General features: G+C 54.0%; 9 protein-coding genes across 10 annotated transcripts; 4 read left to right on the top strand and 5 right to left on the bottom strand.

Moving 5' to 3' along the window:
- Window positions 1-128: 128 nt before the first annotated feature.
- Window positions 129-2,948, bottom strand: LMH87_010288 (uncharacterized protein; the record flags this gene model as incomplete). Its single annotated transcript, XM_056197425.1, has 2 exons — window positions 129-187; window positions 242-2,948. 2 exons carry the CDS (start codon window positions 2,946-2,948, stop codon window positions 129-131), a joined length of 2,766 nt encoding a protein of 921 aa, XP_056054475.1.
- A 3,398-nt stretch (window positions 2,949-6,346) lies between these two features.
- On the bottom strand, window positions 6,347-8,008 carry LMH87_010287 (uncharacterized protein; the record flags this gene model as incomplete). Its single annotated transcript, XM_056197424.1, has 3 exons — window positions 6,347-6,599; window positions 6,665-7,737; window positions 7,790-8,008. 3 exons carry the CDS (start codon window positions 8,006-8,008, stop codon window positions 6,347-6,349), a joined length of 1,545 nt encoding a protein of 514 aa, XP_056054474.1.
- Window positions 8,009-8,200: 192 nt separating this feature from the next.
- On the bottom strand, window positions 8,201-9,253 carry LMH87_010286 (uncharacterized protein; the record flags this gene model as incomplete). The annotated part of the gene is made up of 2 exons (XM_056197423.1): window positions 8,201-8,748; window positions 8,806-9,253. The coding sequence occupies 2 exons, from the start codon at window positions 9,251-9,253 to the stop codon at window positions 8,201-8,203; spliced, it is 996 nt and encodes a 331-aa protein (XP_056054473.1).
- A 210-nt stretch (window positions 9,254-9,463) lies between these two features.
- Window positions 9,464-12,356, top strand: LMH87_010285 (uncharacterized protein; the record flags this gene model as incomplete). Its single annotated transcript, XM_056197422.1, has 6 exons — window positions 9,464-10,162; window positions 10,210-10,531; window positions 10,581-10,621; window positions 10,667-11,024; window positions 11,078-11,478; window positions 11,526-12,356. 6 exons carry the CDS (start codon window positions 9,464-9,466, stop codon window positions 12,354-12,356), a joined length of 2,652 nt encoding a protein of 883 aa, XP_056054472.1.
- Window positions 12,357-12,566: 210 nt separating this feature from the next.
- On the bottom strand, window positions 12,567-13,733 carry LMH87_010284 (uncharacterized protein; the record flags this gene model as incomplete). Of its 2 annotated transcripts, XM_056197420.1 has the most annotated exons (2): window positions 12,704-12,719; window positions 12,799-13,733. In XM_056197420.1, 2 exons carry the CDS (start codon window positions 13,731-13,733, stop codon window positions 12,704-12,706), a joined length of 951 nt encoding a protein of 316 aa, XP_056054470.1. The 2 variants fall into 2 exon arrangements, with proteins under 2 accessions (XP_056054471.1, XP_056054470.1); XM_056197421.1 differs by having other exon boundaries at window positions 12,567-13,733.
- A 1,711-nt stretch (window positions 13,734-15,444) lies between these two features.
- LMH87_010283 (uncharacterized protein) lies at window positions 15,445-17,416 on the top strand (the record flags this gene model as incomplete). The annotated part of the gene is made up of 3 exons (XM_056197419.1): window positions 15,445-16,053; window positions 16,124-16,292; window positions 16,353-17,416. The coding sequence occupies 3 exons, from the start codon at window positions 15,445-15,447 to the stop codon at window positions 17,414-17,416; spliced, it is 1,842 nt and encodes a 613-aa protein (XP_056054469.1).
- Window positions 17,417-19,585: 2,169 nt separating this feature from the next.
- On the top strand, window positions 19,586-20,752 carry LMH87_010282 (uncharacterized protein; the record flags this gene model as incomplete). The annotated part of the gene is made up of 1 exon (XM_056197417.1): window positions 19,586-20,752. One exon carries the CDS (start codon window positions 19,586-19,588, stop codon window positions 20,750-20,752), a length of 1,167 nt encoding a protein of 388 aa, XP_056054468.1.
- Window positions 20,753-21,615: 863 nt separating this feature from the next.
- Window positions 21,616-23,880, top strand: LMH87_010281 (uncharacterized protein; the record flags this gene model as incomplete). The annotated part of the gene is made up of 3 exons (XM_056197416.1): window positions 21,616-21,754; window positions 21,832-22,843; window positions 22,896-23,880. 3 exons carry the CDS (start codon window positions 21,616-21,618, stop codon window positions 23,878-23,880), a joined length of 2,136 nt encoding a protein of 711 aa, XP_056054467.1.
- A 53-nt stretch (window positions 23,881-23,933) lies between these two features.
- LMH87_010280 (uncharacterized protein) lies at window positions 23,934-24,925 on the bottom strand (the record flags this gene model as incomplete). The annotated part of the gene is made up of 3 exons (XM_056197415.1): window positions 23,934-24,413; window positions 24,472-24,608; window positions 24,667-24,925. 3 exons carry the CDS (start codon window positions 24,923-24,925, stop codon window positions 23,934-23,936), a joined length of 876 nt encoding a protein of 291 aa, XP_056054466.1.
- Between the last annotated feature and the right edge of the window lie 156 nt (window positions 24,926-25,081).

Raw genomic sequence — 25,081 nt, 5'->3', positions numbered from 1 at the left:
ACTCTAAAGCAAAACAAGAAAGGAAGCAAGTTGTAATATTCGCCGATGAAAACAAGGAAAATCCACACAAAAATCATTCATGCGCAATCATTCAAAGCGTGCTCTTTGACCGTCACCTCGACAGCAGCTCATGCCGCTGCTTGCCCAAGCCCGGTGCCAGCCAGACGCTGAAGAAACGTAAGAACGCCTGAAAGTTCATTAGTAAAAGGAAAGCAGTGCGGGATGTTACGACAGAACATACCGCTGACACCCTGGGTCAATGTAGCGCTGGCCTCGGTGCTGCGGCCACCGAGGCTCACCGTCACCACCTCGCGCACCGCGCCGACATCACCCAGCAGATTTGCCCACTTAAACACCTTCTCATCCTCGCGCCCGTCACCAATCACCATCATGAAATCCACAGGCTCCTTGTGCTGCCCATCCGGAGCCAGACGGCTCTTGAACCTGTCAAAAACTTGCTGTGCGGCCGTGCTCTTGGTCCAGTCGGCCGGTTCCACAATGATGCAACTGTCGAGCAAGACGGCGTGCACTCGCTGCGATTCGCACGCGTCATTGACGTGGCTGGTGCAGTCGGTCGCCAGGCGAGAGGCAGACTCGAAATCCTCGGCGTTGCCAAAGTGGAAAATGAGACTGCAGCGGCGCTCCTCGAGCTCCGCGCCGGGCGTGCGCTCGAGGTAGTAGGTGAGAATGTTCTTGACTGAACGTTTCCAATTCTTAATTAGAGACGTGTCAGCCATTTCTTCCCACTCTGTCGCGCCGTGGTCCCGCAGGAAGCAGCCATTTTCCGCAATCAGACCAAGGTTGGGGACGCGCTGGAAAACGCGATCCAATTCCTCAGGCAGGCGTCCAGACATGACGTATACGCTGTTGCGGTCATCGAGCAGGAGCTCGTTGAGAACATCCAGCGTCCTCTGTGGGCTGACAGGAATAATCTGATTGACCGGGCCCCAGTTGACCAGGGTGCCTTCGTAATCCAAGATGAACAGACGACGTTTTGAGAGATTGTACTTGTCCGTGACAACAGGTACAGAAAGGCGAGGGACCGAAGTCTGATCTCGCTTGTGCTGAGTCTCATAGGCACGATCTAGGCGAGACAGGAATTCACTGAACCAGTGGGCGCCGGTATGCAGCGACACAGCCTTGTAAAGGTTTTCCCATCTCTCCTTCTTCTCCTCTTCGCCCATCTCGAGAGCTTGCTTGATGGCCTCGGCACACTGTCGGTAGTCCCAAGGGTTGACTGTAAGTTCGTTGCCGTTGAATAGTGACGAGGTGCCGGTGAACTCGGACAGTATCAGAGACCCATACTTCTTTTCGGGGTAAATTTTACCGTCTTGGCAAAAGAGGTATTCGTGCGAGGTGAGGTTCATGCCTTCGCGCTGGCTAGTAATCATGAGAGCGTCGGCGACGGTGAGGAGGGCGAGATACTGAGCATAGTCAATGTCCTGCTTGAGGTAGACAACTGGCTGGTAAGCCAGGTTGGCCCAGGAAGAGTTGACGCGAGTGACAATATCCGAGACGGTAGCATCCAGGTCGCTCTTTTCGCTAGAAGAGAGGGCTACCTGGATAAGCACAGTGTGTTCCCGCCACTCAGGGTACTTGTTGAGGAACAGCTCATACGACAGCAGCTTCTGTCGGACGCCGCGAACATGGTCAAGCTTGTCTCGGGCGACAATGAGCCTCTTGCCCTTGTATCGCTCCTGAAGAATATCGAGCCAGCGCATCACCTCGGACTTTTCTCGGTGGATGGCCAAGCTGACAGGATCTATACCAATGGCCAAGTTGACAACATCGACGAAGCGATCTTCGAGCTGCAGTCCTTCAGGCGTGGCTTCGACGCTCAAAATTCTGCTGCAAGTCTGCAAGAAATGACGGGTGTACTCGCGAATTTGGAACCCAACCAAGTTGGCACCGAGCATGCCCTCGAGAAGCTGCTTGCGCACAGCGAGGCAGCGGAAGACTTCGGACGAGGGGAACGGGACGTGCAGAAAGGAGCCAATCTTGGCGTCGGGCAGCTTCTGGCGGACCATGTTGGGGACGAGGAGCAGATGGTAGTCGTGGACCCAGACGACGTCGCCGCGCTTCCAGTTGGCGACAATCTTGTCGGCGAAGGCCTGGTTGACGTTGACGTAGAACTGCCAGGAGTGGTCCTCGTAGGCCTTGCTCTTGGGGTTATCGGGTATCTGGTAGTGGAAGACGGGCCAGAGAATCTGCTTGCAAAAGTGGCTGTAGTGACCGTCAAAGTCCTTGTCGGAGCAAAAGACTGTGAGCATGTCGTGCTCCGTGGCCAGGGTGTCTTCAATGCTCTGCTTCTGGTCCGTGTCCTCGAGCGCGTCGGTGGGCATGCCGAGCGTGCCAACCCAGACGTGCTCGCCGAGCTTGCCGTCGCGGGCGGCGGCGTCGACGGCGTTGCGCAGGCCGCCGTTGCCCTGGTCGGCATTCACCACCTTCCACGGGGCCGAGGCAAAGACGCGGTCGTGGCTGTCGCTGCGGACGTGCGGCTTCGGCTGGACGACGCCGCGGCGGCCCAGCTCGCGGGCCTTTTGCATGGTGCGGCCCTGCTCAAAGGCATGGGGCGCGGGCGGCGAGTTGGCGCGCGACTTGGGCTGGTCGGAGCGGTTGCCCCACGACTGGGAGAGCTGGTTGATGGGGGACTCCATCTCGTGGGGGTATTGGATTCGGAGGCCATCCTCGTTGGCAAAGAGGCTCGGCGATCGAGACTCCTCGGTGGGCGTCTGCGGCGGCGTGATGTCCTGGCGCGGCGCGAAGAGACTCGGTGGCTGCGCGGGCGTGGACGGGGCCAGCGACTTGGGAGGCGCATCGACGGCAGAGGAGCGGCGCCTGGTAAAGGCTGAGCGACGATGAGGGGTGCCGGGCAGCTGAAACTGCACCGTCTTGGGGAGAAATCTGTGGTTTGGGGGCACAAACGTGTCAGAAAATACAATGCCCATCGATGGCGTCACCAAGGCAAAGAAAGAGAGGGGCAGCTGGGGCGCAGAGTAACTTACAGAGAGCAGACAAAAACTGTCATCTTGGATTGGTGTCGACGAGTCGAATGTAAAAGATGCAGTGTGGTTTCCGGGGGGGGGGGGGGGGGGGGGGGCGAAGGCCTGGGATGCGTCTAGACGCTGTTGCTTTGCCGGGGACGTTCGACGGGCAAAGTGATCGAGATGGCTCTTTGGCAGTGTTGCTTGTTAGAGCTTGCAAGCCATGAGGGCTAATCTGTAGGGACAAGGACAGGTGTCGAGAGACGAAGCGAAGGCGTCAGGGACGATCCAAAACGATCGTTAATAGTTATCGTTATAGCGTATAGGCCATTGGATGGATGTGGCGGAGAGAATGACTGGTGGTTGAAGAGAGGGCGAAGGAGCCGGTAGAAGAAGGCTGCTTTTGCTGTGCTGCTGTTTGAGAAAACCGTCGTCAGCCAGCCCAACTTGGCGGGGAGGGGAGAGCGCGTTTTAGCTGGGGCTGGGCAGTCGCTGAGCTGGAAGCTTCAGGGAGCTCCACAGGGGGATGGGTAGGTTGGAGGGGGGGGGCCACCAGGGCTTGGGGCGTCGGCGCTGTGAGCCGTTTGCCCTGGTGGTGGTGGAGTGGCAAGTTGGCACCAACTGACAGCGCTGAGACTCTCGAGGGGAAAATTAAAATAAAATAAAAGGAATAAAATAAAAAAAGTACCTGACTCAACGTTGCTCTCTTGCGGAACGTGACTTGTATCTTTTTTTCCTTTCTCCTGTCCCAGCTGATTCGTCTTGTTTGGCTGCTGCAGGCTGCCGAAGCAAAGCGTCGTTTGTCGACGTAATAAAAAAGAGAGACTTGCTTGCTGCGTCTCTGAAACCAACGCTGTGCGAGAGCTGTCTGTTGCTAGGGTCAGACAAAACAAAAAAAAAGGATGCAATCGAGATTAATCGCTCAACGGGCCAGGATTCGCAATCAGCAACAAAGGGCTGACGATAAGAAACAAAACAACGGCCCTCTTGGTTTTTTTAAAATCAAGGAAGCAGACCTGCGTCCCTCGAGAAACCTTGATTAGAACTGTATACCAACAAGGACCCAATACCGAGCCAGCGTTTCGTCCGAAGTAAAGGTTGAAGTGGATATCCACGGCGCAAGCCACTTCTTTTTTCCCCCTTCTCTCCAACGCTCTCTTCTGGAGCTTCTTCTTCTGGCCTGTTTCTAGCTTTGCTGCACGTCAATGACCTGACCCCCCCGGCAGGTGAGTCGTCACTTTGGCGTAAACGACTTGGCGCCTCTTTTTCTTTCTTACAAAGTGGTGTCGAGAACAGGCTGGCCGTGCACCAGAAACGAACAAAACGTGCGGGAAAAAAAAGGCTGGACGTCACCCATTTTTTATTCACTTTACTCTTGGCTGGCTTGGTTTGCATGGTCATCTACTCCGGGTGCCGTCGGGCTGCGAGGTCATGTCGTGGCAGCAGCCCAATATCAGAAATTCCATCCGCATGGCAAGGCCCACGCGCCTGTGCGGTGATACCCCGTAGTCGCCTTCACTTTCATTTTTTCTTTCGACGATAGCCTTGCCAAGATAGTCACCTGGTCCATAAGTGACAGATTATTACTCCGTGTCGCAGACTCCCCTCCCTCGTCCAAGCGGACGCCGCCTTGGCCGCCCCTCCTCACGATAAATCGACGTGGTGGTTTTGCGTGTGTGTCAACAGTCTACGCTAGCGGTGCTTGTATTTACTGAGTAGTCAGCTACAGCGAGGCGCTGGAGCTGAAGCTCCGCCACGCACTGTACTGCATGTCAAAATTAAATCCACTCATACAAGACAATCAGCCTGAATATTCAAAGTGAATAACAAATAAAACATAGACAAGTGTTAAATAAACAACTTTATAGGTACCCCTACTGTCATTCTGACCACCTCTGGAGGGCCAGAAAATCCAGCCACGGCACTTAACGTTTCCTTGCGCCCCCCGCCGCGGCACACCCGCCAAACTCGGCTTCTCTGCGTTACCAATCATCCAAGAGGATGCACAATGCAAGGCGTGCGTTTGGCCAAGGCGACCAAGACAACCACCTGCTACCCATGCCAGCTTATTCCATTTCCTTTTCCCGCTGGTCCGGCCCACCAAAACTGCAACGATGCATACAAAGCGCAGCGCATCAACCCACTCGCGGGCCGGGCTCTTTTCGCAGCCACGATGGCGTTGGGCCGCGCCAGCGCCGTCCGTTCCTCTGGTAATGAATTCTTTCATTCCTTCTAGCCATTTTTAGAACATTACCCCGTCGTTGCTCAACTTGACTTGAAAATCGCTCGTCTTGAGGATGCACGGCCAGAGCGATGCAGACTGCCGTAGTCTCGGCCCAACCCATGAGGCCCCCGGACACCAGCTGACTTCGGTTGCGTCGTGTAAGTCGTTGCTAGACCAGACAACGCACCCTCCTCCTCATGCTGTGTCATGCACCAGAATTACCTCTTTTGCCCTTTTTCCCCCGCCAACTTGGCGGGTGGCTTGGCTCCCCTTCTCATCCACCTCTGCATAGTCCCCCGCCTGCCTGTCCATCGTCCGCAGCCCAGCCAGCCCAAGACAGCTTAACCTCGCACGGCAAGCTGCGAAGCAGCTCACGAGTTCAGTCCCCACGTGCATCATCTCTCATAACGGACCTTGTTCGTATCACTTCATCAATCGTTCTGTTCGACTGCCATGCCAAATCTAACATCGCATTTCCTCACCCTAGTCCTCAAATCCCATCTCAGTCTTGATTCTAGCATCAAGTCGAGGCCTGGCGGATTGAGGCTCAAATCAGAAGCCTCGCACATTCCAACGTGGCCCACCAAGAGCCTAATGTCTCAGCTTATCCTCTTGGTACGGCGTTGCCGACTACTCCATGATACCCCAGTCGTTGCTTAGCTTCAGGTACTGGTCGATCTCCTCCCGCCGCCATGGCTTCCCCAGCTTCTAGGCCTCTATCCCCTCCCCGTAGTCGGCTTGGCTTGCATCTAAGCTCACATGTTCATCGTCTACCGTGGCCAATCTCAGCGCTTGCTCAGTCATACCGGGCAGAAACGCCACAGCGCGAACCCTTCTGTCACAAAGCCGCCCGAGGCAGGCCTCCTCCAATGACAGGTCACCCGAGGCGAGGCCGACATCACTGCAAACCACATCACTCTGCAGATTTGGCACTCGGTTTCCTAATAGGCAACGAGTTCATCTATTTTAAGCCTTGCCAATTCTATCCCTGCAGGTATATGCCTCATCTCCATTGCCACGTCAATATCCCGCCTTGCATGAACCTAGCCGTTATCGTAATATTCAGTCCGTATTAACAAGTCTGCCAAACAGGGCATATCATGTTGAAAATATGCATTGCTTTTGTCTTTGTCCTTTTTTAATTGCACCAAAGGCGTACAGCCTTGTCCTTGCCACCACTGCCAACCTTCTTGCCGTCGGGACTCCAATCAACAGCGTACACTTCATCTTGATGCCCCGGCAGGTCCGAGGCCAGCTTATGCGTCGCCATCGACCACACCTTCAGCGTCGTATCCTTGGATGCTGTTACAAGAAGTCGCGAGTCGGCAGAAAATGCGCATTGATATACTGGTGCCACGTGGCCGCGGAGAGTGTTGATGAATTTTCCGTCCCTACCATCCAATGTCAGCAAATCACAGCTTCTCGTCACATTTTCTGAAATGCGATGAACACATACCTGGCATTCCATAGCTTCGTGTGGTTATCCCAGCCCGAGCTGGCGATTAAGCTTCCATCCGGAGAAAACGTTACGTGGTTGACTTGCTTTTGGTGGCCCAGCATTCTCGCCACTGGTTTTGTCCCTTGCGACGGATCCCAGAGATACATGGTAAAGTCATCACTTGCCGAGACTAGCCGCTCAGCAACTTTTCCTTGTATTTTGGCAGCCTTCTCAAATCTTTCCTTGGCCTTGGCACGCTTTTCCTCTTCTGTTGTCGGAGTCGGCGTGTGGTCAAAGTACGCGGTTCGCAGCGCAAACTCGGTCGACAATGCCAGATGATTGACCCAATGCGCATGAGAAGAAAGCGTATGAATCAGCGTGCCGAGCTCTGCGTTCCAGACTTTGACTGTCTTGTCGTGGCTGGCGGTATAGATGTTTCCTGTGCCTCCCCATTTGACACAGCTGACGCTGCTCTTGTGTCCTGACAGCACATGCTCGGTTACGCCATTGTCTACAATCCACACGCGCACTGTTGAGTCCTTGCTAGCACTTGCCAGGCGGGGTGTGCCGTCCCTCCAAAGGTGGTACGGCTCCCAGGCGATATTTGTCACCCATTTGGCGTGGCCGCTGAACGTTCCACCAGAAACAGCTTTGCCAGTCACCGGGTCCCACAGCCGTACCGTCTTGTCCATGCTGCCAGTCGCAAGGCGGAGCCCATCTGGCGACCACGCAACGCACAACACCCAGCCCTTGTGGCCAGAAAGAGTATACTTGGGCGTTCCGGTATCGGTGTCCATGATTCTCGCGGTATTGTCGCCAGATCCTGTGGCCAGCAAGCTGCTCGTCTGGGGTGGGAATTGTGCTGCAAGAATGGCTTCGCCGTGCGCTGGAATGCGATGCGACATGCGAGTGACGGCCTTCACTTTGAAGACTGCCTGTGGTTCGGCACTAAGTGTGACTGTGGTTTCGAAAGGGTTCTCGATGCCATGACTGCGCAGTAGTTGTAGTAGATCAGTGGGATACTGGTCGACAATGATATCGCTATCCGGGATGTGGATTCGGAATCTGTATGGGACGAAGTCCTCCTTCTCCTGTCCACTGATCAGCAACGACAAATAATACTTCAATTTGGAATTCCCTTACCCTAGCCAGAAGTGTATTCAAGAGAAGCGACAAGTTTTTCTCTGAAGCGTCGGCCAGCGGCACCTCGACCAGCGCCTGCTGGTTGCCATCTGGGTCGACGAAGCGGGCCTTGAAGGAACCCTCCGGCCCGGAGGCGGCAGTAACATCTTGTTGAACACGAGAACGCTCGAGGCCCTCGCGGCGCTGTCTTTTCGACGGCGGAGGCAAAACGGTCGACATTTTTCTGTTCAATCTGCAGTTGTGCCAGAGTCAAAGTGATCAAAAAAGTTGCTGATAATTGGTGGGGCAGCTGGCAAAAACACAAAATTTAGGCGGTGAAATCCTTGCAGGCGCGCCAGCTGGAGTGACGGACACCACGACGCCCCACTGCCACTGTTGGTCTAGTTATGGCTGTGAGATCCAAGCCACACCTCATGTGTTTGGTCTTCGGCCACGCGAAAAGCTATTCGCAAACTGCGGAAACCCGCCCATGCCACTACTGGGAATCGACAGTGATGTTTGTACAGCCGCGTCGGCTACTTGGATTTGCGGGGGAGCTCGTGGGGGAAACTGAAATTGCGTCGCGCCCATCAGTCCATGTGCCACATCCGGATGCATCTGGCTCTGTAGAGCTTCTGTGCCCGCGTCTTGATCGTGCGCTGTGCTCGGTTTCTGTCTTTTACTTGTGCTTACCGCACCTTCTTCTTGTGGCCTCTTGTTCGATTCGACGTCGCGATGTCGCCTATCTTGGGCCTCTCGACGTCGATGCCGCTGCATGTCTTCATTTTGAAGCGCGTAAATGGCGGCGACCCGAAGCTGCAGAGTTGAAAGGACTTGCATTCTGTCGGGACCCGAAAGCTTTCTGTATTCTCCTTTGAACTTGTTGAATGTGTCTCCCGTCAGGCGCACTGCCGCCTCCGACACGCCAGCGACTTGAATGGCAGCGGAGGTTTCTGCATCGAGACTTGGCAGATCGTTTGCTGTTCTACCTGTCAGTGGGCATTCTTTTCAGCTGCATGATAATTTTTAGTTTTTACCGGAGTCTTCTTCATCTCCCTCCTCGTTGTCGCTCTGTTCTGGCGATGGAGGCTCTGGCGTGCCTGGCTCATGGTTGTGCTGGTCGCAGACCACTGTAAGCACCCAACCGCCGGCTGCTTTTCGGTGGACGGCCTTGGCTTTCCAGGGACAGCCTGTCTTCTTGGTCGACGTTTTGTGTTTCGTTGCCACTGATTTGTATGGCCGGCCACCGCGGTCACAAACCAAGTCGCAGCGGACAGTGTCATTGCCGGGCACCTCCGCACCCCCGATGTACGCCCTGTGGGAGCGCGACTTGACGATCTTGTAGCCCTCCTTTTCCATGCGCTCATTCAGGTTGGCGATCAGGGATTCGGAACTGCTAAATATGTTCCCGTGAGGTATCGTAACGGCCTCCAGAATGCCAAACATCGTGGCGTGCTCTTCGCGCTGTGCAATAATGGATGGCATATATAGAGAGAGAGAGAGGCTCACAATGGATGATTGTGAGGTGTGGATTTTGACAGTGCCTGGTGCCAAAGGGGACACAATGTACTCGCTGTGGGGCGGGCCGCCAACCCAAGATCGCCACCCGTTTGCGCTCAACGATCAGTCCATGCGTCTTACACTTGCCAACATCCTTTTTCTGGCCGGTGAGTAGACCAGTTTCTGGCCTTCGAAATGGATCGTCCACGGGCAAAAACGCAGAGTTTGATGCCCAGCCTTACGTCTTCTCGATATTTTACCAATTCGACCACATCTCGAAGCGACACGCCGGGTTCTTCGCGTTCCCACGCTGTCCGGCGTCCGCAGCAGAGCACCACTCCGAGTGCTACTACTTCCAGGCGGCATCAAGCGACGCATTCCTCTGCCAACTCTGTATCACAATCAACACCTAATTGGAACCAGTTAGACATATTGACTTCACTCAGTCGCCCCACCACTGCTTCTGGTCGAAAATCGCGTGCTACCAATGCTTCGTCCGTTCTAGGAATGGGGGAGGCCCATACCATTGTCTGTGCAGTCTGCGAAGCTCGTGGCGTTTCCCCATCTGTCGGCATTGCTTTTGTGAACACATCTATAGGTGAAGCCATTCTAAGTCAAATATGCGATAACCAGTCCTACGTGAAGACTCTCCACAAAATACGCATTAATTGGCCGTCTCGAATCGTTTGCTTGGCCCAAGGAACGAAATCAACTAGCCTGACGCCGCTTCTCCGTTCCATGTTTGCCGGTATCCCCGTTGATGAGACCGATCGTTCCTTTTGGTCCGAGTCCGATGGCTTGGCATACATCAACAAATTGGCGTTCGAATCTGATATTCAGCCGATCCAAGTCGCTATTCAAGGCAAATATTACGCCGTGAGCGCTCTTGCTGCAGTATGAATTGAGATCAGCGGCCAAAGTCTATTCTCTAATGTCCTCAGGCCATGTCGCAGATAGAACACCAGTTCTCCATAACGTTTGCGCCACACTCGCTACGGCTACGCTACCAACCCTCAGATGACACCATGATGATTGACATATCCGCGATCCAATGCTTGGAAGTTGTTCAAAACAGTCATTCTACCAAATCAAAGGACAGCTTATATGGCTTACTCAACAATTGCGCTACGCCAATGGGGAATCGAATGCTGCGCAGTAATATCCTTCAGCCGCCGACGCTCTACGAATCGTTCATGGCCCCACGCTACGAGGCTGTGGAGGAGCTAACAATAAATGAAGAAATGTTTTTAGAAATTCGAAAGGGTACACTGATTCACTCTCTGGTCTCTGTTTCTTTGTTAACGAGTTTTAGCTTTGAAAAACTTTCTTGATGTCGAGAAACTACTGACCAAGGTAATGCTATTCAAAAGTATGCTGCCAGTAGCTAATCTGAGCTAGTTGATCACCATCCCCGTGATCTCAGCAATCTCTCAAGCAGAACAGCAGATAAATCAGGTTCTGATGATCAAGTCGTTCTTGGAAGCAGCCAAGGATCTTTACGTAGCCATGAACCCCGCGACTGCTCCTCTCCTCGTCAAAATTCGGGAGCTCTGTAGCTTCGAAAAAATTGCCACAGTGTTACAGAAGATCACGACGGTGTTGGAATCCGACGTAGCATATACGAAATCAGCTCTTGACCTAAGAAACCAGCGAACTTTCGCCGTACGGTGTGGTATTAGCGGTGTGTTGGATGTCTCACGCCAGGCGTACAAGGAATTAACACAGGAGATTCACCATTATGTCGAGCAACTCAACGGTAAGAGTCATCCGTCGACCGTTCAGGAGGTTGCTTATTTACCCCTCATTTAGAGAAGTACAGTGTGGTTGCGACGCTGAAATACGACAACGGCCGAAAGTACTGGCTCAAGCTAAGCATCGGTGACTACAACAGTGTTGATCCACCTGGTCTCTTCATCAATGTCGCCAAAAAGCGAGGTGCTATCGAGTGTCAAACTCTTGATCTCGTCAAACTGAATATGCGACTATCGGACACCTCAAATGAAGTAGTTTTTCGCAGTGATGCCATTATTGAGCAGTTGATTGCCGGCCTGCAAGCAGACGCATCTCATCTCTTCAAAATGTGCGAATCGGTCGGCCTCATGGATATGCTTGCTTCTTTCGCCCAGATAAGTACGACACGCGACTATATACGACCAGAAATTACCAACAGGTTGGCACTAAAGTCGGCCAGGCACCCAATAGTTGACAAGGTATGGCCACATACATGAGCTGTAGTAGCTTCCGCTCATGAACGCAGATACTGGCAGAAAAGTTTGTACCGAACGACTACTTTGCCACAGAACAGCATTGCTTCCATATTGTGACAGGATTTAACATGGGCGGCAAAAGTACTTACATACGAGCCATCGCGCTACTTCAGATTATGGCCCAGGTTGGCTGCTTTGTTCCCGCCGAATACGCTTCTTTTTCCGTTGTCCACAACATATTCACCCGCATTTCATTAAACGATAACATAGTAGCAGGACTGTCCAGCTTTTCGGTCGAAATGCGCGACATGGCATTTATCCTACGCAATGTAGATCAGCAAAGCATGGTGATTATCGATGAGCTTGGCAGAGGCACCAGCACGCGCGACGGGCTTGCAATTGCCATTGCCATGGCAGAAGCACTAATCCAGTCCAAGGCATTTGTCTGGTTTGCGACGCATTTTCTTGACCTTGCATGCGTTTTGGCAAACCGACCTGGCGTTCTGAACTTGCACCTAGCATCCGACTGCGCCATCAGCGAGGATGGGGTGCCGCACGTAACCATGCTATACAAGACCGAAAGAGGTCCCGAACGTGACGAGCAGGATTACGGCATCAATCTCGCCAAGGCCATGGGACTTCCACAAACCATCATTCGAGAAGCGGAAGAGTTTGTGCGCGCAAGTAGACTGCGAAAGGAAGCAAACAAGCAGAACACAGAAGCGGAGAAGTTACAGAGACGCCGCCAGTTGATCCTCGGTCTGCATGAAGCATTGAAGCAAGCGCGAGTTGATGGTGCCGAGGATGCTTTGCCAGGCTACCTCAAGCAGCTGCAGCATGAATTCGTCACTCAAATGGCAGCCATTGAAGATGGCGACTGAGCCAGAAACAATTTTGCAGTGGTTGTATTTTGAACGGGTTCGTGGACTCGAAAAGTAGAGAAGAAGGTCAAAGCCACCTTATCATTGCTACGTGTACACTATCGGACCAACATTTGGAGCCTTGCTTGCGACAGCCCTGCGGTTGTTATTAAAATGACAAAAGAGTTTCGCTCGAGTTTGATTAAACATGAATACATTAGCACAGGTATCTTAGGCATACTTGGCAGTTGCCTTTTCGCTCCACTGCCAAAACTGTCTCGGCGTTGCCTCCGGGTTTGTCTTGTTCTCCGCCACAATCCTGGCCAGATCGGGACGGACATAATCGTTGCCGAGACGGCCCCACGGAATCACAAACGACCCGCCCTTCTCCATGGTGATGTCTTTGCTCCAACCGCAGAACAGCTCCGTGTATGCACCGTTTCGGGGCGGATAGCCCAGGTACGCCAGCGAGCTGTGGATGAGGCCGGGCAGGTGGCGCTGCAAGCCGCTCTGCAGGTTGCCCGGGTTGAATGTGACACTGACGATGCCGTCTGCGGCATGCTGGCGGTGAAACTCGGCAGCGTAAAACTGGTTGCCCGTCTTGGACTGGCCGTAGTTTGTCTGCGTGTTGTAGTCCTTGGGGCCCGTCTCCTTGTCCAGGGGGACGCCGCCGTACGGGGAGAAGAGGTTGTTGGCGAGCGAGGACGCCCAGATGACGCGCACCGAGTCCTTGGGCGCCGTCTTGGCCGTGGTCTTGAGGATCGGCGTCAGGAGTTTGGTGAGCAGGAACGGGCCGAGGCAGTTGGTCGCCATCTGCATCTCGTGGCCCTGCGCGCTCGTGACGTCGGCGGGCGGGAACATGACGCCGGCATTGTTGACGAGCACATCGAGGCGCTTCTCCCGCGCGAGGAACGCGTCGACGGCCGGCTTGACGGTGCGCAGGTCGGAGAGGTCCACGGAGATGAAGGCGAGGCGACCCTTGGAGGCGGGGTACTTGGACTTGGCGCTGGCAATGGCCGCGTCGGCCTTGTCTTGGCTGCGCGCGGCGACGTAGACGGTGGCGTTCTTCTCGTAGAGAATCTGCATGAGCTGCTCGCCGACGCCCGAGTTGGCGCCGGTGACAATGTGCACCTTGCCCGTCTGATCCGGCAGGTTCTTCTCCGTCAGGGGCGGGTTGGGGATCCAGGCCGACTGGGGCAGCGACTGCGTGAGGTAGTGAAGGCCAAGCATCATGAAGGGGATGCGCGAGCAGGTTTCGATTGAGAAGGATAGCTTGGAGATGATGAAAGACAAGAGAAACGGATTGTCTTCCAGCAGACCGCGAGGAGAAAAAGGATGACGCAACTCTACACCCAATTGCCACGACCTCTCAACGGGCTTTTTCCTTTTTTTTCTCATGCCGTTTCCACTCCATCCAAGAACCGTGCGGGCGGGCGTGCATACGCCTACTCGTCCATGTTTGTTTCGGCAAATGTTAGCCAAAGCAGCGCTAGTCTCAGTCGCTACGGAGCTACGAGGACCAGTGTTTGACTTTGGTGGCCGTAGGCAACAGCCAGTGACGTCGGGGATTTAGGGATGCGCAATTCGGCGGCGCGGCGCTTCATCGACGCTCGAAAGCAAACCTTTCCGGGGTAAGGTAGGACCGAAGCGAGGCTCTCGAGGCAATGTTGTGGCCCGGTCCCGATGCGGTCTGCAAAGTTGACGCGCAGGATGCGGGCGCGCGCAGCCGAATCATTGTCGAACCGGGCGTCAGGTAAGCCGACGGCCGACACGGGGACCGGATTGGGGGGCGCCACAATCAGAGACAACCAAAGACACGAGTGGATGCGTCGGTGGACGAAATGAGGGTTTGAGGGGAAATTAGCGAGTGGGTGAGTGCGGGAGAGCAGCCAAACGCCAGGGATGTTGTGCTCTCAAACATAATAGTTATCCTGCAAATGTCTTGGCTGCTAGCTATCTAGCTGGTGTGCAGCTACCCGGTACGGCAGTCACAAATCGAAAGAATCGATGCTTTGAAATGGAGTGACGCCAGGACGCTTCAGATGATTATCTCTCGAACAGCAGCCTGGTTGATTTATTTCAAGGATGAGCCAGTCGCCGCGTGCGCTTGTATCCGGCTGCTTGACGAGGTTTCGTGTGTCGACACAGCTGGTGGCTCATCTCGCGTTGAATCAGGCTTCAACATCTTGTACAATTTTACCTTGTCGAATCTAATTATAACCTTGTGCACGTAAAGACAGGGGCCAGTAACGCTCGCCTTCGTCAGCTACAGAAGGGCGCATATGAAAAGGCTAAGAGGGCGGAGAGTTAGCCCGCAACTGTTATGGAAACCGCTGAAGAGACTAGGGAACGGCCCGCAGTACCAACGACGCCATTCACTCGAGGAAAATGCCATGCATTGCCACTGTCGGCCTCATTTCAAAAGCCGACCGCCGCAAAATCAGAAAATGATGCTACAACTCGTTCCGCATTTGGAAATTTGCAGCACTGCGGGCATAAGCAAAACAGCGTGCAGCCTGCTCGGTAATAGAGATCAGTTGCCGCCGTGCTTATCTCGGCCTCTGAAGTTCACAGGGCTGATGATCGCTACTCGATGTCGTATCAGATTGAGGTTTGGTAGAGAGGCGAGAGGGTTGCCGGACAGCCTGAGACCAAAAATACCTGCATCGCCACCGCCATAGGCTCAATTACGTCGTAAAAGCACAGTTCTGGCGATCAGTAGGGCTTACAGGGCTGTCAGAGCCAGACTGTGGTGGACCAAGGGAACGCCTAGAGGTTGGGTAGCGTCAGCACTATCCAGCGAGACATGTGCGCAGCCGCCCACCTAAGTACCTTTTTGGTGCTGGGAGGTCGTGCCTCATTGGTTATGGATTTAAACACGCCCAGAAATACATTGGCTTGTCCACAGCGGCCCGTTGCGGCGTTGACCAGGTCTGGCTTGGCTCGGGCAATAGTCAGGAACTAGATGGGATGCACACTGCACAACCCCGGGGCGGAAGTATTTTAAATATAACAAGCAGTCCGTCTAGTAAGAACTGTATTTCCGTGCTTGATCAATTTTCGCCTACCACAACGTCTACTCACCGGGAACGGCGACAAATTCCTCAAAATGGGCACGCCATATCCGACCGCGCCACAACCCGTCGACAGTGATCCATACCAGGACATTAAAGACTTTATTCAGATTTACGACACAAATAACCTGACCCTCATTAGCAACGATGGATTCTTCTCCGCGCCATTAAAGGAGTACTGTCCGTCTGGCGACTGCATGAAGGACTGCCAGAACATGACCCGCGTCTTCGCCTCGGTGCCAAACGGCGTCAAGTCTGACGCCCGCGACTACGGCCGGCCGAAGAGCAACACGTCTGTTTCGCTCTTTGGTGTCTGCACCAACCTAGACCACATCACCGAGGTACTGCCCACATATAAGAAGATGGACAAGGTCCGGGGCTACTTCAACGTCAACCCGTCCGCCAAGTCCAACATTACCCGCACAACGTCCAAGATTGCCTCGTGCTACGCGAGCACCTGCGATCTGACGCGCGAGCCCGACAAGTGCAAAGAGGCCTGTGCCATGGACAACTTCCTGGCCCAGCCGACGCGGCTCAACTTTAACCTCCACAATAATAATACGGGTGCCATGGCGTGCATTAGCCGCCTGTGCGACAACACATGTGGTCTGCCATATGCGAACCAAGACGTTCTGGGCATTGGGGTAGGTTACCACGCGCGGCCGCGCCACAGTTGCAGTGCTACCAGAGAGAGATGCTAATGGAAGTAATCAGGTCTTGACTACTTACTATGTCCAAGCCTTGACACTGCTTGTAATTGCAACAGCCTTTCTTACCTCCGCGGGCTACCAGGTATGGGGCAAAAAGAAGCAAAAGCCCAACGTTTTCGAGAAAGCGAAGAGTCCTCTTCATACATTCCTTTCGGCGCAATCATATTTTGGAGGTAAGCTTACTTCTTATCTATGCCATACACAAGATCAAATTTTTGACCGCTCGGTTGTAGTTTCCGTGGCTGTGGCAACTTTCGCGATGCGGCCGGCAAGTGTAGATGCATTAAATGGGTATGCCTTGGTTGCTTCGTCGATTATGGGATTCGTCCCGCCGGTGTTTACTCTCATGCTGCTGCACAGCCATGGAGTAAAATCTTGGTTCTCGACTGGGGTTGTGCTAGGCAGCTGGGCTCTCAACTCTGTCACATTCTTCATCTTGGTTGACAACTTGTCGTCAGTAAAGGGCGATTCCAACTTACTCGGCGTTGGGCTGCAGACCCTATTCCACACAACCTCTTGCGGAGGCTCATCAGCCATGGCGCTCTGCCATCAGCTCACGGGCGCAGAGCCGCTGGTATACCTGGACAGCTTCTTCAACAAGAACCCGATTCCAAACATCAAAAACGTTCCCATGCTCTGGGCTTTTGCAACAGCGGTGCTGCTGGTGGCAGTCAGCCGGCAAGCCTTCCAGAGCTGGACGCGCCATGGCGAAAAATCGGTGGAAGCTGCCCACAAGCCAGGACTGACGGCGTTGGCGGAAAGTAGGCGTGCAAAGAATAAAGCATCTACCTTTTTTAACCGCAAAGCCGTGAGATTCGGCCTGCTGCTGCTTACAACGACGATCTTTTGCTTCGCACTCGGATACGAGTTTCGTGTCGTGCGAGAATACCAGAAAATGGACATTATTGACAAAAAAGGATGGTCGTTCGGTCAAGTTGTTGCCGTGTTGTTCTGGGTCCCGCCGCTTTTGGACACGGCGCATGCACTTTTCAAAAGTTCCAGTCCGAGTAGCTCCGCGGTGAACGAGGAGATGGAGAAGATGCAGCCAGAGCGCCGCCAGAGGCGGCGCGAAGCTGATGAACCTCTGGCCTATGCGCACCTTCGGGCATCATCAAGCCACCCGGCGGGCCACTCATCTTACAGCCCGAATGGTACGGAGTCGTGGAGCGATGGGGAGAACCTCCTTACGAGCGCCCATATTCGTCCGGTCGCAGATGCTGGCGCTTTGCGAGCCATCACCCGACGGCCAGTTTCATATCACCATGTTGGCGATCATGAACGGAATGAGCAGGTGTGAAGAATGAGCTAAGCGAGTGATCGACTATGCAGTGGTGGAAGCCCTCCATAATAGAGAAGAATCGGAATAGCATGAATAGTGGGATGGAAAAACACGGAATTCGCGGGGTTTATGTCGCCGTTGCAAGATCTGCAGTGTCGACTCACCCTTTGACCATTGTCACAGGAGGGCGCTACAACGGACGGACCGATAGCTTTTATTGGACGAATCGGCGAAAAGTCATGAAAGGCCCGAAATTAGAGTCGAGATAGACCAGACTTTTAAACTCAAAGTTGTGCGACAATTCTGCAAGCTCTAAAATGCCTCCTCTCCGTCCTCAGGCGTGTCTCAATCTGGTGCCTTCTACTGCACATCACCTATAGCTGAGCCTGTAGCTGAGCTAGCAACTAGCGGAGGACACCGAAACTGCTGCTCCATGCTCTTTTGAGCGACCGACGTCACTCTGCATTTTCAGCTGCCTCTCGCATAATCACGACCGCATTGCCACAGTTGCCGGGATTAGCTAGATCGTGCTAAACCCAACAATGCCACTGCGCCGGCTTCAGCAGCGCGGTCAGCGACGGTAGTGCGTAGGAGTATTGCCAGAATGCGGTTAGGCCGCCCTTGTCACAGAAGCCGCTGTTACGTTATCTACATGGGGCCGGCGTACCTGTCCTGTGCAGCGTGCACGCGACAACGGCCAAGGCACACTAACTTGTTATTTTAGGGGCACGAACATCGCCCAGACTGCGCCGCCCATCGCCAAGCCGGGAGACGGGAAGCGGCAGGTCTTCCAGATGCTAGGAGGCTTTACATGGGAGGATGCGACGCTGGTGTTCTATTCGTCCACGGCACAGCTCCTTTCATTTCGCCCTCAAACCTTGAGGTGTGCCCAATCAACGGATGTGTTGCCGACAGGACTGAGTGCTGTGCCCTACTTGTGTTTCTCGTAGATAAGGAAATAAGGACCGACAACAATAACAGATCCACAGGGGATAAGCTTCAGTCAAGCTCACACATGGGCGCTGCCATCTGCCCAATAACAGCCGTGGCCCAGCATATGGGGCCTGGCCGGGGCGTGCTCAGGGGGGCGCTGGACATGTGTAGTTTGACAGCCATGACAGGCACGCTATGCCCTTGGCATCTCATTCGATCGTGCGGCTTACGGAGAACTGGGCCTTCAGGCGCCAAAGGCTCGCTGCATGTGCCAATGGAAGCAGGCGGTGACACTTGACTGGGTTGCGTCCAGAGATCGGCAGTGAGACGGCACTACGGGGGACGTCGTGCCCACTCCCTCACACCAGCTCTCAGCCTCCCACCTCCTCCAGAGGGCCTTTGTCTGCAGTGGCGGCGGCGCATATGGGCGGTGCGCGATAGCGCAAGGTCAGACGACTCCGAGGTAAAAAAGCCCGACCAAAAGGTCACCTTGATCCCACACGCAGCCCGGCGACCACTCCCGAAGGCGCAATGATTGGCCCTCTCTCAAACATATGGTTTTGCCTCTTCAGGAAGGCGCTTCGGATTCGGCTTCCGTTGATCGACTCCTTGATGTCGGGTCAACGCCCCCAATCAAGAAGCTCTATGCCTCTTTCTGCTGCGTCGTCCCCGGGACAGGCCAACGGGCAAGCCCCTTTCATCTTTCGATAGCGTGATTTGTTGGAATGGTGCAATGCTATTCGGCGCAGGTCGCTAGTGCACTACCCTGTTGCAAATCTTCCCATTGCCCAAGGAGACCTGTCGAAACTCAAACAACCGACCGAGATCTACACGGCGCATGCTCCCAAAGACTCGCGCTAGGCCAGGGACCTATGGACTCCTGCTTCTTCCACGCGAACAAAAGTTCGGGAGTCGTTACACGCACGCTTCTCATTCGCTGCCATGTGAGCCGGGTCTCGTTTATTCAACACTTCGGTACTTTCAGCCACCATCGAACCGACCGACACCCCACGGTCTCCATCACGGCCGGTCCGTAGATTTCGTCGCCCCAACTCCGTGCCAAAGTGACCTTCCAATTTCGTGTAGTTCACGCGATATCATAACGGAACTTTGTCAAGACCACGAGTTGGGTTTCGAGAAGCTTTGGTTAATATAAAGATGGCTCGACGTCCCCCGACTTCAAGGTAAAAAATCATCATCAGCATCTCTCATTCTCTTCTCTCCCACACCTTCATCCATATACCCACCATCAATATGCAGACCTTTGGCAGCTTCCTCGTCGCCGCTCTGGCAGCCGGCTTCGCCTCTGGCACCCCCATGCCCGCCGCCTCTGGCTCCTTTGAGCTGAAACAGACCGCCAACCCCAACTTCTCCTCCCGCAACGGCCCGCAGGCTCTGGCCAACGCTTACAAGAAGTACGGCAAGGCTGTTCCCCAGCACATTGCCCTTGCCGCTGCCAAGAACAGCAACGCCAAGCGCGCTTCTGGCACCGCCACCGCCAACTCTATCCAGGGCGATCTTGAGTACCTCGTCGACGTCAAGATTGGCGAAGGCCAGACTCTGAAGCTGGACTTCGACACTGGCAGCTCTGACCTCTGGGTCTTCTCCACTGAGACCGAGGGCGCCGGATCGCAGACCAAGTACGACCCATCGAAGAGCACTTCTGCCAAGAAGCTCAGCGGCGCCACATGGAAGATCTCCTACGGCGACGGCTCCAACTGCTCTGGGGATGTTTACACCGACGACGTCACCGTTGGCGGCCTGACCGTCAAGGGCCAGGCTGTCGAGGCTGCCAAGCAAGTCTCTCAGCAGTTTGCCCAGGGTGAGGGTGATGGTCTCCTTGGCCTTGCCTTCTCCGAGCTCAACACCGTCAAGCCTACGAAGCAGAAGACATGGTTCGACAACGTCAAGACCCAGCTTGACTCTCCCCTCTTCGTTGCCGACCTGAAGCACAACACTCCCGGTAGCTACGTCTTCGGCAAGGTCCCCAGCGGCGCCGAGAGTGCCAGCTACGTCGATGTCGACAGCAGCCAGGGCTTCTGGGGCTTCAGCGCCACCACCGACAACGGTGAGGTTAAGGGCATTGCCGACACTGGCACAACCCTTCTCCTCCTCGACGACCAGAGCGTCCAGGCCTACTACGCCAACGTCAAGAGCGCCGAGTCTGACCAGCAGGAGGGCGGCTACGTCTTTGACTGCTCCGAGAAGCTGCCCGACTACTCCTTCAGCGTCGGCGAAGGCAACATCACCATCCCTGGCGACATCATCAACTACGCCAAGGGCTCTGGCGGCAAGTGCTTCGGCGGTATCCAGGCTGCTGGCAACATCCCCTTCAACATCTTTGGCGACATCGCCCTGAAGGCCGCCTACGTCATCTTTGACGGTGGCAAGAACCGTCTCGGCTGGGCCCAGAAGAACTAAATTGTATAAATGTCTTTTCTTGTTTTAGCATGGCAATTGGTTACGAAACTCCAATTGACCGGTTTCTGGGTTGATACCATTCTGATGGGGTACATAGAAGATGGGCAGTATATAAAATGCACAACAACTACATACATTGAATCATGTTCACATTAACTTTGTGAATCGAAGTGACCAGACTTGAGCGCAGCCTCTAATGCCATTGCTGGAAAAGAAGCCTTCTACACCAGGCTCTCCACTGGCATAATATGCCCAGTCCAAAGAGTGTAGCGGGTAGCAATCTCTTGTTTCACTCTTCAATATTGATAGGGTATTATCGTACCCCGTTCGTCATGCCAAATTGAGTCTCCACAGTACATTTCTATGCCATCGTCCACACGTGCACTTTTTATCAACTGCCATTGCTCGATTTTCTTGGCTGCCGCGACTCATTGGTAACTTAGCGTCCTCGTCCTCGCCAAGAGCTAGTCCTCGCCAAGACTATCTGTACATAATTGCCCAGAAGATGAAATAACACAATCTATCAGCGCCCGTATGGTTGTGTCATGAGTATCTATGGTTCTGTTTTCGTGGCTTTCAATTTCGCAACCGTTTCAATTATTAGGCTTTATTAGCCAAGTAACCGCAGCGTGCTGATATTAGAGTTCTCAGCCGAGTTGCCGGATTCTGTCGTTCGGCTGTCGTGCCAAATCGGTGGAGAAACTCCGCCTTTGATCTCTCGGGATCCGCGAGCTCCGTGCTCGGGTCACGCGTTGATAGGCGGCTTCATCAAGCACCTGCCGAATTAACCGACGATTGCTTCGTCGCTTTGCTTACCTTTTCGCGTCCCGCGATTCGCAAAGTTCGCAGCCTTGTTCAATGACATGTCCGCACCGATTCCAGCTGGAGACGGCCAACTGCCGCCGTCTGTGCCGCTTGTGCGCCGCAGAAAAAGACTGAAAATCGACGTCGCTTGCGACCGCTGCCGCAGCCGCAAGGTCAAGTGTGACGGCGCCCGACCAGGTACGCCATCTTGACACGAAATCTCATTTTAGGCTTTTCTTTTCCTTCGAGAACCTGATGATCTGACTGCAATTTAGCGTGCGGTAATTGTTCGCGCAAATTGGACCACCGCGACCAGTGTCACTATGGTGCCAGCTCAAATCTCTCTCCGCCCAACAGCACAAATGCAGCGTCGCTGGCAAACCAGAGCAAGGCACGTAGTGACGATACTAGGTCAGCAATGACCGGCCCTACTACATCCAAGGCTGGCACGTGGCAACCCCAGCGCAGCAGCCTTTACCCTGCTCATAGATCCATTGCCGCGAAGCCGGCTTCCACCAGCTCTGGCTTCTCTCAGGCGCAATCATCGCCAAAGGCAAGAGAGCGCGGGAATTCGCAGACCGTTGACTCAATGACGGCAGTTGGTGATGAGACCACGACGGAATTTTTCGGCAGTAGTAGCGCCGGCTCATTTACTGCGCAAATCAAAGCCGCCATCGACGCTCGCCTGGGCCACTCGCCAAATAGCTATCCTGCTGGGAGCCTAGGGCCGAGAAACTTACAGGCGCCTCAATTGCTATCCAAGCGTCGCTATGACCCGAAAAATGTGCTACTACCTACGCGAAGGCTTGCCGACGAGCTGATGCGCACGTACTGGCTGTACATTGACCCGCTGTACCCTTTTCTGAACAAAAAAGACTGGCAAGACCGCTATACTCGCTTATTTGCTGGCCAGCCCCTCAATACCGACGAATCTGTATTCATGGCCTCATTGAACATTGTCTTTGCGCTGTCGACTCAATTGCACGAAGGCCAAGACGCCACAGTCCGGAACGACACAAGCCAAGACTACTTTCAGCGTGCTCAAGATCTTGTTGATGTTACCATATGGGACCCCGGCAGTCTCGAAGTAGTCCAATACTTGCTCATCACCAGTCAATACTTGCAATCTACAAACTCGCCGCATCAAACATGGATGGTGGTAGGGCTCGCAGTCAGGTCAGCGCAAAGCCTAGGATTGCACTTGCCTGAGACGTCGGCGGCAAAGCCATCTACGGTTGAAAAGGAGCTCTATCGAAAGTTGTGGCACGGGTGTGTTTTGATGGATAGGCAAGTATCTGAATCATTGTCACAGTGGTTGGCGTTACTGACGAGGCTATAGAATGGTCGCGCTCACACATGGTCGTCCAGCAATGATATTGGCTGAGCTTGCCAGCTCTGTTCCGCTACCAGCTATCGCGGAAGAGGATAAACCGCTACCTGAAGACTCTACAGACGTCGCATTCTTCGTCAAGTCTGCCGAGCTTTATGAAATTACTCACAAACTGGTCGAAATGTTATATTCCACCCCCACAGGCCGCACAAAACGCATGAAGCCGAGCCAGAGAGCCGTAAGCGACTTGGCAAACATTGTCCAGATTGACGGCGACATGGCGGAATGGGAACATGGTCTTCCCAAGCAGTTGCAGCAGCACTCTCTGGGAACCATAGCGGCGCGGCCTAGCATCATTCTCCGTCTACGCTTCCTGCACGCGAGGATTCTGCTTTTGCGCCCTATTCTCAGCCTGGTGTGCTTGCCACACGCGACTACAGAATCGGACACGGAACGACTCGCCACCCGACTGCACAGGCAATGCGCACTAGAATGTGTTGCCACGGCCAGGGCCACAATCAAGACATTCTTTGACCACCAAGTCTCCGACGGCACGGTTGGGCTGTTGCCCGCGTGGTGGTACCGTTTGTACTATCTCTTCTCGGCCTCGACGGTACTAATCGCCGCCAAATTGCGACCCGACGTGTTCCCCGCCGAAGACATCAATCAGTCTTGGGAACAAGCAATTCACGTTTTTGAGACCCTGCAGCACGTCAGCCAGTCGGCGCAGAAATGCGTCACAGCGCTTCGAATCCTGTCGACCAAGATCCTCTCGGCCATTTTCGGTACACCGCAGCCAAGTTTGGGAGCGCCGGAACAGCAGGCCATGGCCCATGCGAAAATAAACTACGACTTCCCCTCAAACAACAGCAATCAGAGGATGGTGGATGGGTTCGATATGAATCTCAATTTCGACGACATAAATTTTGATGTCGAGGTCGAAAACTACGCGTGGCTGAATGAAGTCACCTCTTGGAACTTTCTTAGCGGATGAGAGCACGAGGCCAGACAACGCAAACCCGTTTTTGAAGTTCTCCAGTTCGATAGCTACTTCTCGAATACCATAGTATTCTTTACGCTCCCAAGCTGACTGATCTTGACTTCGACAACATCGCCATTCTTCAGATAGTTGGGCTCCTTCATACCCATGGCCACTCCGGATGGAGTTCCTGTCAGTATTACTGTGCCTACCTCGAGGGTTGTGCCCTGACTGCAGAACGAGACGAGATCCTCGACCCCAAAGAGAAGGTCATTCGTCGGGCTGTTCTGGCGCTCCTCGCCGTTGACCAATGTCTGCAGCTGCAAGCCAGATGCATTGCCGACAACAGAGGGGCTAACAACCATCGGCCCCAGGGGAGCAAACTTGTCAAACCCCTTGCTGAAGCACCACTGCGGTACACCGCCAGCCTTGGCAGGGTCTCTTTGCCAAGCCCTGTTGGACACATCGTTCGATGTGCAGTACCCGGCAACGTGTTCCAAGGCAGCCTCTTTGCTGATGTTTCGGCCCTCTTTGCCAATCACAATAGCCTGCATGGTGGTTAGTCCAGTCCTAGAAAGCAGCCGTATTCTAAAATAATATGCATACCAATTCGCCCTCATAGTCCAGAGTGCCCTCTTGGGCAATCTCAGGGATTGGTATGTCTTCCGAAAAGCCAGCCAGGCAAGTGTTTGGCTTGATGAAAACAGACGGGTATGGAGGCGGATTGCGGCCGCCCTCTTGGACTGGAAATAGTATTAGCCAAAAAGGTTAGGAAAGCAAATCATTATGAGACGGTCCCACTGTGTTTCATGTAGTTGAGGCCGATGCATCTAATAATAGGCACGTCGGATTTGCGGAGCACCGGCAGCAGCTTCTGTACTCCCACCGCATTGCCTCGAGTGAGAGGTCCAAATAGATTTGCACCTTGCAGCTCAACTGCTTGCAAGTCGTTGTTTTGCAACTTGTTGGCCAAGTCTTGCTCATCTTCAACAAGTAAGTCGCCCAACCTTTCGGCGCCGTCAGCAGCCTGAAAGCGGACTAAGCGGGACCAGGACGCCATTGTGTGAGTACAAGAAGGAGCGCGCTGGATGATGTAATTGCGCACGATATTCATGATATGACAACGTAATTCGGAAATGACATGCTATTTAATACCGAATCCTCGTGTCACTAACTTTGCAAAATTACAAAGCCATGTAAGTCGCGCTTCGGTGCC

The sequence above is a fragment of the Akanthomyces muscarius genome, chromosome 5 (genome assembly GCF_028009165.1).
Source record: "Akanthomyces muscarius strain Ve6 chromosome 5, whole genome shotgun sequence".
NCBI classification, from domain to species: Eukaryota; Fungi; Ascomycota; class Sordariomycetes; order Hypocreales; family Cordycipitaceae; genus Akanthomyces; species Akanthomyces muscarius.
The sequence above is the reverse complement of the archived record's forward strand: the minus strand, read 5'-3'. Positions and strand labels throughout refer to the sequence as shown.